Below are 12,537 nucleotides of genomic sequence, written 5' to 3'. Positions count from 1 at the left end.
AGTAATATAGGGCTTTAACTGAAATTTAGATTAACATTTTATCAAAAGTTCCTTCAAAAAGTCGCGCAATTCTTAGAAATCTATTTATAATATTATATCAAAAGCGTCAACCCAGTCACAAAATGTATCTTTTTTATATTGATTCTTTCTGACGACGTTGAATCGATGTAAAAAAGAATGATAACTATCTGGAAAGATAAAATCCAATCTTGTTCATTAGATATGGCAATAAATGGAGCCGTGTGATCCCCCAAGGTTTGACCAACGTTTAGCTTCATTTTAATTCAAACACACTAGTACTTAGTTTAGCATGTTTTTGGTAGGCTATAACAACAAGTACAATCTACTGTGAACTCTTGCCTAATTTTATCGTGTTGCAATTTTGGGTTTTGACATGAGCTAGTTATTGCAGTGCGATAAAAAGGTATCAACTGTTGTTGCAATTTTAGAAACGTTTTCTTTTTTGTATGTGTTTTTGTTCACTTTATACAAATCTTTAGCAACCAACCACAACACCAGTCCTAACAAAAGGCAAATGAGATCCGTTCAGTGTCTTGCCAAGACACGACTACATGCTCTGGAGAGGTGTCGAACCGGCGCCCTCTTTAGTATCGTTCACACTCACACACACTCACCCATCGGCGATGCTAAGATTTTACTTAAACTTTTCACTTGCTATGTGCAAAGCACTTCAATGATTCATGTCCGGTCTATCCCATATAGCTGCGTGTATGTTGCTTTGCAGAAGCAGCATATTCATCATTGTGCAACAATATTCACTGCTTTTCTGAACGCTAATTGTTGATATTTTTATGTAGTTACAACGTGGCCGCACTCGGTGCTGATGAAATATCATCAGTGATCATCATTAGATCAAATGGAGACACATGTTGTGGCATTTAATTGTCCGTGATTGAACAGCAAATTATTTTTTTTATGTTGTAATTAATGAAAAAATAGTGTTCAGATGCAGACCTCTATTAATGAATAGCTGTATGACATTTGTCTTTGCTAAGCATAGTTTTGTGTATAACATGCTATTTAGGTGCAGAGCAATAAAGGTTATTCATACAACAAAACCGGCACTTTTACATTAGTTTACGTTTTAATGTATAGCATAGTAGCGGTGATATTTGTTGTTAGATGAAGCAAACTGTGTGTTAGTATTACCTGACTTGAGCTGATAAGTATGTTAACAAAAAATCAATCAAAAATTTCTATCGACCGATACTTCTTTTGTCTAATCGATTGAATATTCTCAATTGTTTTTACATATAGCTTGAAAAATGATTTATTTCCCTCGATGATAAAATGCATGCTTCGGTTTAGTGTCACGTAACTGCGTTTTCCGTAATGTTCACACATACCAAAAATCAATACCTTTTTACATTGCATCAACGTAAAAAAGAGACTGATTCGCTTTCTTGATAAGGCAATAATGCAATGAGTCGATAAAAATATCAATTTCTGAATAATAAAATCAGATTCTATTTGAATAAGCTGAAGATGCTATTACTATAGCGAAATCGATTCTTAATAAATTACACTAAGAGGTTAGAACGTTGTGCAAATGCCAGGATTTGATAAACGTAAACTAGCAGTACCACCTGAATAATAAACGTAAGCAAGTTGAAGGGTGCGGTTTACAACAAGTATAGACCTTGGTCGTTACCAGCAACGTTAACAGACAAGTCTAGGTGGTGTTTTTAGGTCATGAACGGAATTGTTTTGAGCTCGATAACGACGAAAACACCCGGTATTCTTTAAATTCCTAATGTTTCAAAGCCGGAATTTTTATTGGTATTGGGTACATGTTATTGCATTCAGCTTTCAATTTTCGTTCAAAGTTTTAAAAAACTGAAATGCAGCACTGTTTTCCAAGCGTTTTGCGTTTAAATGCTAATGAAAGCAGGAAATATCTAAATAGAAATCACACTCAGTAGCCATAGATCTTTTTATGCAGTCAAAACAGCGTCATTTGCTTTTGTTGATGCTTAAATGTCAGCTCTTGTCTGAGTTAGAAAGCGTTTGAGTAAGACTTAGATGAGCAGGCCATAGCCCTAAGAAGGGCACTAGGCATTTCTATTGAGTCTCGTACTATTCATAATCATGAAGAAAAACCAAAAGCCACAGTCGAAGGGGCGTCACTCCGCAATCGACGGCATGCATTTTAAGTGTCGTAAACACATGACACATGCTCTTGAGCGGTATCGAACCGGCGTCCTGTCAAACGTCGAACCAGGGCCTTCACCACTTGGCAATGCAGCTGAGTAAGATTTGCTTTGATTTTATACCAATCTAGAAGCTCAATTGACCATTTCTACGAGAGAGGCAGACTTCCTTTCTGCACGTTGGTGCATTGATATGATAGTAACTTCCTGTTAACCTCCATATGCCTGGCGTTGTTGGGATTGAACACTGGTAGATTAGAAGCTAAACGAACAAGAATTTTTGTAAGAGTTACGATATGTCTCCTGAAATAAGATTATTTGATTGAATTGTGTACAAGATTTTGTTTTTGGTCGTGAAAAGAGTTTGCAATTTAGCTGAAAGTCTGTCAGTATTTTGTCAATACAAGTAACTTTACAAAGGAATCACTAGGAAAAGGCCGATAAAGAAAGATAGATTACGAACTAAATATGGAGATTCCAATTCGAAAAAGTTTAATGGGAAGACTTTTCTTAGTTAAAAAGTCAATAAGAAGTAAATGAGCACCAATGTTTGAGAACTTTTTGTGTTAAAGTAATACCGTCACATCATTGATCAAAGTTTTCATTTAGTTCATTGAAGTGCTCGCTTTAAGTAGTACCCGCTGCATTATACGATATTTAGTATTCACATAACTGTGGACAGAACAGGTTACAGTACCTTGTAAGGTTAAAAACTTGAATGATCTTGTTTGGGTAGTAAGGTCTGTAGTCTATAAGACATGAAACTCATATTGAGTACGTTGCTGAGCGACCTAGACCTTTATTATATTTTGATCAAAAGCTATCATTTTTAAGTCATAATATTAACGTCATGTTACAACAATAGTACTGGTATACTGTGGCAGCTGTTAATCATATCGTGATGTAATAAAGTCAGTTTTTTAGCAACAAAGTTGAATTTGATCAAAAAATAAAGAGCCCAAAATGTAGATACTAAACTAATGTTCAGCAAACAAATGTTTCGAAAACTAAACTGTCTTCATCTGTAATGCTATAAATATTATATATGTTTAGTATCTACATATTGGGCTCTTTATTTTTTGATCAGATTAACCTGCCATTGTTCTCCACAGCTGACTGTTACTGTAATTGTTAAAATTGTTTGTTCGAATTTTCAGCTGAATATTGTTGCTAAAAAATGCCTTCAAAACTGTCACGGTCTAACACTGACTCCGGGTTTATCACAAGGAAGAAATCTTTCAGCTTTCGGAAGCACTCAGTTATTGGAAAGTATGAACACGGACCAGATGTTTTTGTTTTGTTGCATTCAGGCAGGAGTATGCCTGGTAGGCTATTTTCCAAATACAAAGCGATTCCTCTTTCCATTGATTCAACGTCTGCAGATGTAGTTAATGCAAAGTTTATATAAAACTAACTGGGTTCAAGATTGTAAATTAAGTGGGCGGAAGGCAAGGAAGTCATTTTTCCCATCCACTTTCCAAAATGTTGTTAAGTGTCTTGCAAAAAGCACGTACTTTTGATGTCACAATCCAACGGCTGTTTGAAGGTCGCCAGGCGTGCATAAGAAGACGTTTATAATTTTAAGCTTAAGTTAACATTATAATCGTTTAAGGTGGTTATAAATGCCAGTGCTATTACAAGCAACACACATAGCAATAAACGGCTTTTGCAGGTGAAGATCTTTTTTGCACAAAAAAAAGAAAAAAACAATGATAGTTTAATTCTTGGAAACAGTCTGCATGTGCAATGTGCATTGTTATATGAGCCCCTGTTTGTCACAAGGTGTAAGTATCTCTTATCAATGGGGCAAATCTACTGATGTGAAAAGATAGACTACGCAATGAACTAAAAAACGGCCAAAATATGATTTAAAAGAAACTGATGGGGTAAATTTAGCTTCAGAATATGACTCGGTGTAAACTAAGGTCATACTGTTGAGAATCCCTTGTTTAGCAAATTCAGAAGCAAAAACCTGGGTCACGTGATACGATTTGTCTGTTCGGTTGGTATTGTTCGTTCATCCTACCGTGACGGTGACGTCATATGCGTAGTAGATAGAGTGCCAGGCTATTAAAGAAACAAACCAAAGACTGGATTACAATCTTCCTGTTTTGCAATAGGTTTTGCATTGGAGAAATATAGTTTTATATGACTTGTGTATGACGCACAACCGTAGACCTATAACCCAGACAGAAAAATCCTTCACTTTTTGCTTGAAGAATTTCGCTGTCTGGGATATGATATGGGATGTGATATGATAACTGGGCTATGATATGGGATATCTCATAGATAACCCGTTTGGAGGCTGAATGGTTAGTGCGTCCGCCTCTGAATTGGTAGGCATGAGTTCGATACCCTGTCGAGTCATACCAAAAACTTTTTAAAAATACTACTGAATCTAATTCTTGCTTGGCACTGAGCAATGAGCAATGGAATGGATTCGGGTAATATTGTACTCAGTTGCGCCTCTATACGTCCACATTGACACTGTCTGCTTTGTAAAGCGCCGAGGGGCAATGCATTCTGCGATGGATACAGCGCCATATCAAAACAAGCATTGCTATTATTATATCAGATGCAATTGCAAGTGCAAATCGTTTACTATTTGTTCATGTGCCAAAGCTCACTTTCATATGTAACGAGCATCGCGTATAACCAACGAAAGCCAGCGTTCTTGTCTGTTGAATGTGTGTTTTTTCGTCTGTGGTGTCTTCAGTGGCTACTTTATGCAGCTTCACTAAAGCTGTCTGAAAAATCAGTATCAACCATGGATGCAGCAGCGATGTGTGGAAACACTAAACTGTTATTATCAGTGTGTTAAGAAACGTAGCTAGTCCTCTCGATATGGTTGTTTGCTCTGAGAACACAACATGTCTGCATTAAACTAAGTTTGTAATGTTGAGTTGGGAATTTAAATGTCTTATCAATGAAAGTTTCACTGTAGTTGTCTTTCAGATCATCCAGTGACGGAACAGGCGGATTAAAGTGTCACGGATGCGGATTTATCCTCAATTCCAACTCCGATCTCCACGTTTGCGTCAACGGAGTCCAATATCACAAAGACTGCTTCAAATGTAGAAAGTAGGTTGTCTGTTCATTGATAATTTTCTTATCAATAATTACAAGAGTCTCTATTTCGAAATGAAAGTGTTCAATATCACATAAAATACAAGTTACTATAACGATGGATATTCACAGAAGTTTTCATTGACAATTTGCGTGAATGCTGAAGCGCGGTCTTTGCGACCGAATGTTTTCGTCTTTTTCCTATCAACACACTGCATTTGGCGGCTGATAATCTGAGAACGAGTTACGGGATGTGTGATAAAGAACAGCCCAACAACATTTTGCTTTGTAAAAATGTGCTTGCAGTAGCATACAATTCATATTTTAGCACGTTTACCATGGAATGGTATTAGGGCAGATGTTCTACCCCAAAATACAGCAAACGTTGATTGACAGAAAAGTTTTTTTTATCACCTTCAAAGAGAAAAGGTGAAGCATGTGTGACTTTATATAAAACTAAAGAATTTAAACCGATAGAAATCTTATTGGGATGCCATTGTCAAGCATTTCGCAAAATGACACAAGTGTTTTGGATATGACTGCTACTAGTGTCTTGAACATAAACTGTAGAGATTTTATTGAATTTGTCAATACTCGAAGGAATACGGTATGTTTGGAATTTTGTATGCTGGGAAGGATGTGTAAGCTAAATCCAGACAGCAAAATGCGTTATTTTCCGTTGAATCAATGTAAAAATGACGAGTTTTGCTGACTGGGAAGTGACGTCTGACGTTGCCGCGTCCTCTTTTGAATCCACGTTCTTGAATGATTAAACTTTTTATGTATGCTGTAGGAAGGACATAGGGGCAAACCCGACATTGTATTAATTAGCAAGAGATATTAGAGAATTTCCATTTCCAACAACGTTTGAGTGTTTCCTGATAACTTTGATGTTTCAGAAAATGCCTTCAACCGTTTGGTACAGTGGGTATTAGAAGTTTCATTCGGTAGTTTTGACGCTTTGACGCGTCTTTTATTATTTGACGCTTTTTTCATCAAAGCACTTTCTCAAAACTTTTATTAGTTTCTTGTCAAAGGCATTGGTTAGTTAATCAAACATTAACTTTTGCAAATAAAGAATGTAAAATAATTTTAAGTGGTGATTTTAGCTGATGCAGAGAAGATCTGTTATCAGGCTCACTCTGTGCAAGGAAAGTATGCACGTGTCTATACTTCTAAGCAATTTGTGTCTTATGGTTTTTAGCTTTAAATTTGTTGCGGTTCAAGTAAATGCATGGATCCACAAGTTTTCAGTACTTTTTAAAAGGAGTTGGTTACTTGAAATGTTAACATCGAAGTGTACTGTAAATCTTTACTCTGGTTTACTCATTTTTGTGTTTTCGATATGTTTTATTTTTATCTTTGTCAGATTAAAATTTATTTTTCAGCATATTCAGTTTCAATACATATTAATAGATTCAATTCCCATTATAGTTTTGTTTTATTTCTGCTAATCCTAAAATTTATATTTGAAAATATCAAACCTAATACGATGCATGATATTTACTTGAGAAGGAGGAATCTGTTGCGACGCTACAAATTTTCAGGTCTGGTTTAGATAAAAAAAATACCGTTTTTGTAAAAGAAGAGATGTTACTGAGATTTGAACTTGTGACCATTTACACGATTGCACGAAGTTAAATCGTTTCATCACTCAGACCAGCTCACCATCGTTGGGCTGTTTCTGCAACACGTGGTTTTGTGACAAAGATTAGAGAACTGTTAGATGGCGGTAGAGATTTACGTCATGTCAGTCTTGTTGGTAAGCAGACATTGCAGTGAGACATGTCGTGAGTTCGATTCCCGTCTGCCATTTTTTGCATTTTCATTGTGAGACAACAATCGACCACGGTGAAACCTGTGTGTGGTTTCTTGTGACTCGAGGCATCAAAGTGCAGTATTAGCATTTTCACTGTAACCGACTGGAGGCAAATCTACCTCTATCCGACAATAAATGTCAGCTCGGAGAGGAAAGCAAAATGTTTTTTTAAAATGACCTTTTCACGGAAACAAAGTTGGTTTCGATGTTTGTGTACTTGTAGTTAGCACTCACTTGCTTACTTGGTGGTTGGCCATCGCGAGGCCAACAGTGGAAGAGGTTCCATAAAAAGCATTGTCACAGAATGGAAATAGAAACCATATCTGTATGAAATACTTGTGACAAACACAAAATTTGCATTGCAAAATCACGTACCCCTACAATTACGTATTACCGGCTCGGTGGCTTGTGGTTATAGCGTCCGCCTCTGAATCGGTAGGCATGGGTTCGATACTCTGTCGAGTCATACCAAAACCATTTAAAAGTGATACTGAATCTTATCTCTGCTTGGCGCTCAGCGATGAATTGGATTCAGGCAGTAGCGTAGCCAGGAATTTTAAAAAGGGGAGGTTTTGACGACCCAGCGGCGGGGGGTCTGGGGGGCTCCCCCCAGAAAAATTGAAAAATTACTTTGAATTTGGTGCATTCTGAGAGCATTTTCAACAAAAATTTGGGTATGAATATTCCTGTAAAATGGTGCTGTCCGGTGGCATAGCAAAAGGATAAGATCATGTTTTCTTCGGCATTTTTCGGAAATAAAGCTAAGTCTCTATGTTTTCTTGTTGCTAATTCCTGGCTGAGATGTTTGGTATTGGCAAAACTCGCTCTTTCGTTTAAAATTAGGCAATTTTTTTTAGACTGAAAGCATCATTCTCAATATCGTGACGTCACACGCGTGCCAGAGGGGGGTTGTAACCCCCACCCCCCCCCTGGCTACGCCACTGGATTCAGGTGATAATGTACTCAGTTGCGCCTGTACACGACTACACCGACACTGTCTTCTTTGTAAAGGGGTGAGGATCAACCCATTCTGCGAAGGATACGACGCTATATAAAAACACACATTATCATTTATTATTACCAGCTATAGCATAAGTCTCTAAGCTTAAAGTGACGTCACAAAATTATGTTGATAACATCCTGAAAACCTTAGAGCAGGCAAGTAAGCTTTTAAGTGAAGCATTATTACCGTACTGTAGCTCACTGAAACACCTCGTCGGCTCACAGCGGATTTCCTTTGTTTAAGCAACAATGGAGTCACACGAGGTTGTAGAATCAACGAGTTATCTCAGTTTTGTTTTGCCCCCATTATAAGCGATATAATGGTGGGATGCAACTGCGAGGTCGATTGAGTTTAAAGTGTGATTGGCTCGTTATATCGCTGTTGATGTTGTTTATATGTTTATGAAGATAAATATGTTTTGCACTTGTAGCATGATGAAGTCAGTTGTGCTAGCTGACGAAACGTCAGAAAGGAAACTGGTTAATGCTTTCAAAACCATGTGATAGTTCAGCCTGCAAGCGCCAGAAAACTGATAGAGAATTTTCATTTAGTTTGTATCCATAGTTTTTTTTATTTCATTTCTTCATTGTAGACAAACGATATCTTCGATTTGGTATTTGACTGGCCTGATGCACAGACAAGAATAGGCTACTTTTATCAATCGCGTTGTGCTAATTGTACAGCGATAACTTGCTAAACGAAAAGAAGCGAAAAACTAGAATCGAGAACTGCAATCCTGGTAGTATTCGCGCTCTTCCCATGGTTGAGTGGATTACGCGAGCAAAGACGACGTGTAAGACCAAACGAATTGTGCCACGCCTCTGTACGGTTTGCGTATTTATAATCTGCAGGCCGCTGCAGCAACCACGTGATATTGTGGGCGTTCTTCTCGAAACTTTCGGATATGAAGTAAATTAAACAAACGATTTGCAAAGTTCAAAGCAAGAATCAATTCTTTGTCTGAGTGCTACAAGGGTCAGAAGGACTGCAGTCAGCTGGTTCATAGAGACGATTGTCATATCTCCAAGGTGTTTATCGATCAAAAGACTCCATCTGCTGCAGCGACCTGCAGATTTCAAATACGCGGTTTGGTTCAGACGGAATTTGTTTTCTTTGCTAAGCACTGTTTTATTTATAACGGATATAACGCTCTATAAAAAGACATTGTTATTATTAACATCTTTTCCGCATCTCTTCCATTTTTTTGTGCCCAAAGTGATCCCTCAAGTAGTATGGGAAATATTTGGCTTTAACAAAAACAAAAACGTTTTTCCGATTACAGTCAAGCTGTTAATTTACTGCAATGCCAGGTCTGGGTCTATACTGTCACAAAGGCCCAACTTCAGCTAAGGTTTAAAATCAAATAAAAATTTATGGACAGGGCAATTCGCTTAAAGTTGAGCTAGGTCATTGGCCACGCATGAGTAAACAAAGCAAAAAGGGAGTTAGTCTGAAAAAAATACAGTTTTTCTGTTGCAAATCTTTGTTTTTTCTTTGCATAAAATTTTAGGTAAAATTACTTGCATTGTGACGTCATTGGAAACCGCTGGTTTGATTCAGTCTATTATGCAGTTTCGCGGCAGATATTCTTTATTCAGAATATGCGGGGTGTTGAAAGTCGTGGGCAAACACACAAACCGAAGCGAAACAAGATATCTTTGTCAACTCAGCTGCCAAAGATCGGTTTAACGTTGATTTAACGTTTACAGAAGTTGAATCAATGTAAAAAAATTGCAACCAAAACTAACTTGGTTTCCTAAAGCGTGTATACCAAATACATCATAAAACTAAAGCGTTTAATATAGTTGTTAGCAAGGCTATTGGATGAACATTATTTTTACACTATTGACATTACACCAACGTGTGTTCAAGATTTGTTGTCAAGACGAGGTAATTTTGGTTGATGCTTTGTAGTAATTGACAATCTCAAATATTCATTACTGTATAACTGGAGTTTATTGCTTGTTGAACTAAAATTTTAATTATTAAAATTTTACTGAAATTTAATAATTTTGATTGAAAAAGTTTATCTGGTCTGAAGATGATTCAAACAACATCAGGACTGAACTTTACTGGTCTGAAGCTTTTTTTTCTGGTTTGAAAAAATACTGACATTTCGCACACTATTGCTGCATGCATCTTCACTATTAGAGAAATATTGAAAGGGTGTATGTACGCAATGTCAGCGTCCACCACATTTATGTTTTAAACGTGAAAATACATTTTTGTTTTGAAAGCTTGTCCATTGTCCATGTGATTCGCGACACTACACCAAAAAACAAAACTATCACAACAGTTTTGAGCTCAATTTTCTCGTCATCAAATGAGTTTGTTGCTGCGGTTGAAAGGAGTAACTGGATGATGATAAAATCAATGCAGGAAATGATAGAAAGCTACTACCTTGCTATATGATCGAGTGACTGCCTTTGAAGCAAACAGTAAGAATTCAATTGAAGTTCTGAGATTATTGCAAGGTAGTAACATGGACGGAAAATCAACCGTTTTTTACATTGATTCAACGTCAACGCCATCAATGTAAAAAAAATTGTGGATTTGCTGTCTGGGAAAAAACTCAAAAGGCATTGAATCAACATGCAGTGTTGGATAGGACAAAATTTAAAGATCACAATACTTTCTGGTGAAACAGTGGTAAAATTGAGCTTTGGCAATGAGTTTCACTTTGTTGTGCTGTAAAACGTGTATAGCCAAGCAACCTCCCAGGGTATTAGGCTTTGTGATGTAAGACAAAAGTAAAAAACAAATGGAAAGTTTTCGGTTTGTTCAAAAACTTTTAAGAGGAAAACAAAGCTTGAACAGCATAACTTGACATCAAAATTGCTCTGAGTGTCAGAGATAGTTAATTTTTTTTTTATTTTTTTTACAAAATAAACTTGAAAAACCAAAGATGCATACTAAAGTAGATGCGTCATGGCTGACTGCACCGTTGAGTGGGCTTCGATGAATATTAAAATAGTCTGCCATTAGTGTGAAGCTGCAACTCTGTAGTAAACAATGGAAAAAAATCCGTTCTTTGAAGTTGCAAGTCTAAAAATAGACACGTGTATTCCAGAAAAAGGCAAATTGTAAAGCATTTCCGCCTGTGTGCTGCGTGCCATAGAAACTACATGTACAATGCAAACGTGCAAATACCGTGCTTTGTTGATGTCACTGTGCCAGGTTGTGGGCTTGTAAACGCAAATCAAAGGCAGGATAGAGTTAATATTAAGATAGAGTTTAAAACCGTTTTAGCCTTTATGCAGTAGATATTGCAAATTATTGAAAAAAAACAACAACATATGACCAATGTTTACATCAGTGTAATGTTTGATTTCGAAAAAAATATATTATCACTACCATTTTTGAACCGAAGGGAATATGTAGATCTACTGTATGTTTGTTATTTTTGTTAGATACTTTAAATTTCTAAAGCTTTAAAATCACCGACAAGGCTTTATACAAAGAAAGATCAAAGTTGGAAAGCAACATCAATTTACTGCTATTAGTTGATATAACCTTTAGAATTACGCAAAGGTGAAAAACATAGAAAGAGAAGCTATAACTGTACAAAATAATTATTTAGAAAGCTTAGCATTGCAAGTAAAATTGTGACAAATGATATCAAATGTGTGATATGGAATAAGGTTAGAACTATGTGGCATGAATTAACGGTGCGATACTGATGAACCCAGCCTCATGGGCGAAACACGTGTCTATCGCGGTCATTCTAGCTACACTTGACTGCCGAAAAACACAACGTCAGTGCATTTGCGACACTCCAACGAGCACCGGTTCGACAGGCTTGAGTTTTGTCATGCGAAATTGCTGGTCAAAAAAGCTTAGTTCAGAAATGATTATTTCCATTAATTTTTTATGGTTTGGAGAAAAATGTATACAAGGTAAAGGTCCCATACTCACATACTAAGCTTTGGGGAATGAGAAGATAAGGTTCTCGTTATACTAAGCCTTCGGCACTAAGAAGAGTAGGGTGGCCAGTTCCTTTCTCTCGGCCGCCTTTACTTCAGCAACTACGCCCAACCAATTTATTACACCCTGGGTAGAGGTGAGCGGTGTTTTTTCAACAACCAGTTGAAGCCGGGAGTCGAACCAGGTTTGCATAATCGGAAAGCCAACGCCTTATCCGTTGCGCCATCTCACCGCAAACTTGAGTGAATGTATTAAAATTTAAAGAGCGCACCACAAAATTTTCAATAAGAATGGTTGCATTGCGTAATTACTCATGTGATGCATCTGTCCAACCCACAGCAATCATATGATAAGTTGATGAAATCATCATAGAAACGTCATTACGTCATTATTACTGAACTAATTGAAGCAATTATAAGCCTGTTGGAAGCTCATCAAGCGAACTTTCAGACAACCCCTGAGTTACCGCATTACTCATAAAATTTTAACAAAATCCTGATCTGACCGTTTTTCTTGAAATGCCATTCAAACTTCCGATTTCTTGCCTGTCGAAA

The 12,537-nt window shown here is 37.0% G+C and overlaps 1 protein-coding gene across 3 annotated transcripts in view; it reads left to right on the top strand.

Annotated features, from left to right (window-relative positions):
* The window catches only part of LOC145767580 (rap1 GTPase-activating protein 1-like), a 96,704-nt gene that overhangs the window by 16,110 nt on the left and 68,057 nt on the right, over window positions 1-12,537 (top strand). For 2 of the 3 annotated variants that reach the window (XM_082579431.1, XM_082579427.1), the window contains exon 5: window positions 5,127-5,252. In XM_082579431.1, the coding sequence (XP_082435557.1) occupies window positions 5,127-5,252 (126 nt within the window). Of the gene's footprint in view, window positions 1-3,327; window positions 3,441-5,126; window positions 5,253-12,537 lie in introns of those variants that run through there. The other variant, XM_082579432.1, reaches the window with a different exon arrangement.

The sequence above is a fragment of the Aplidium turbinatum genome, chromosome 3, assembly GCF_918807975.1.
Source record: "Aplidium turbinatum chromosome 3, kaAplTurb1.1, whole genome shotgun sequence".
NCBI classification, from domain to species: Eukaryota; Metazoa; Chordata; class Ascidiacea; order Aplousobranchia; family Polyclinidae; genus Aplidium; species Aplidium turbinatum.
The sequence above is the reverse complement of the archived record's forward strand: the minus strand, read 5'-3'. Positions and strand labels throughout refer to the sequence as shown.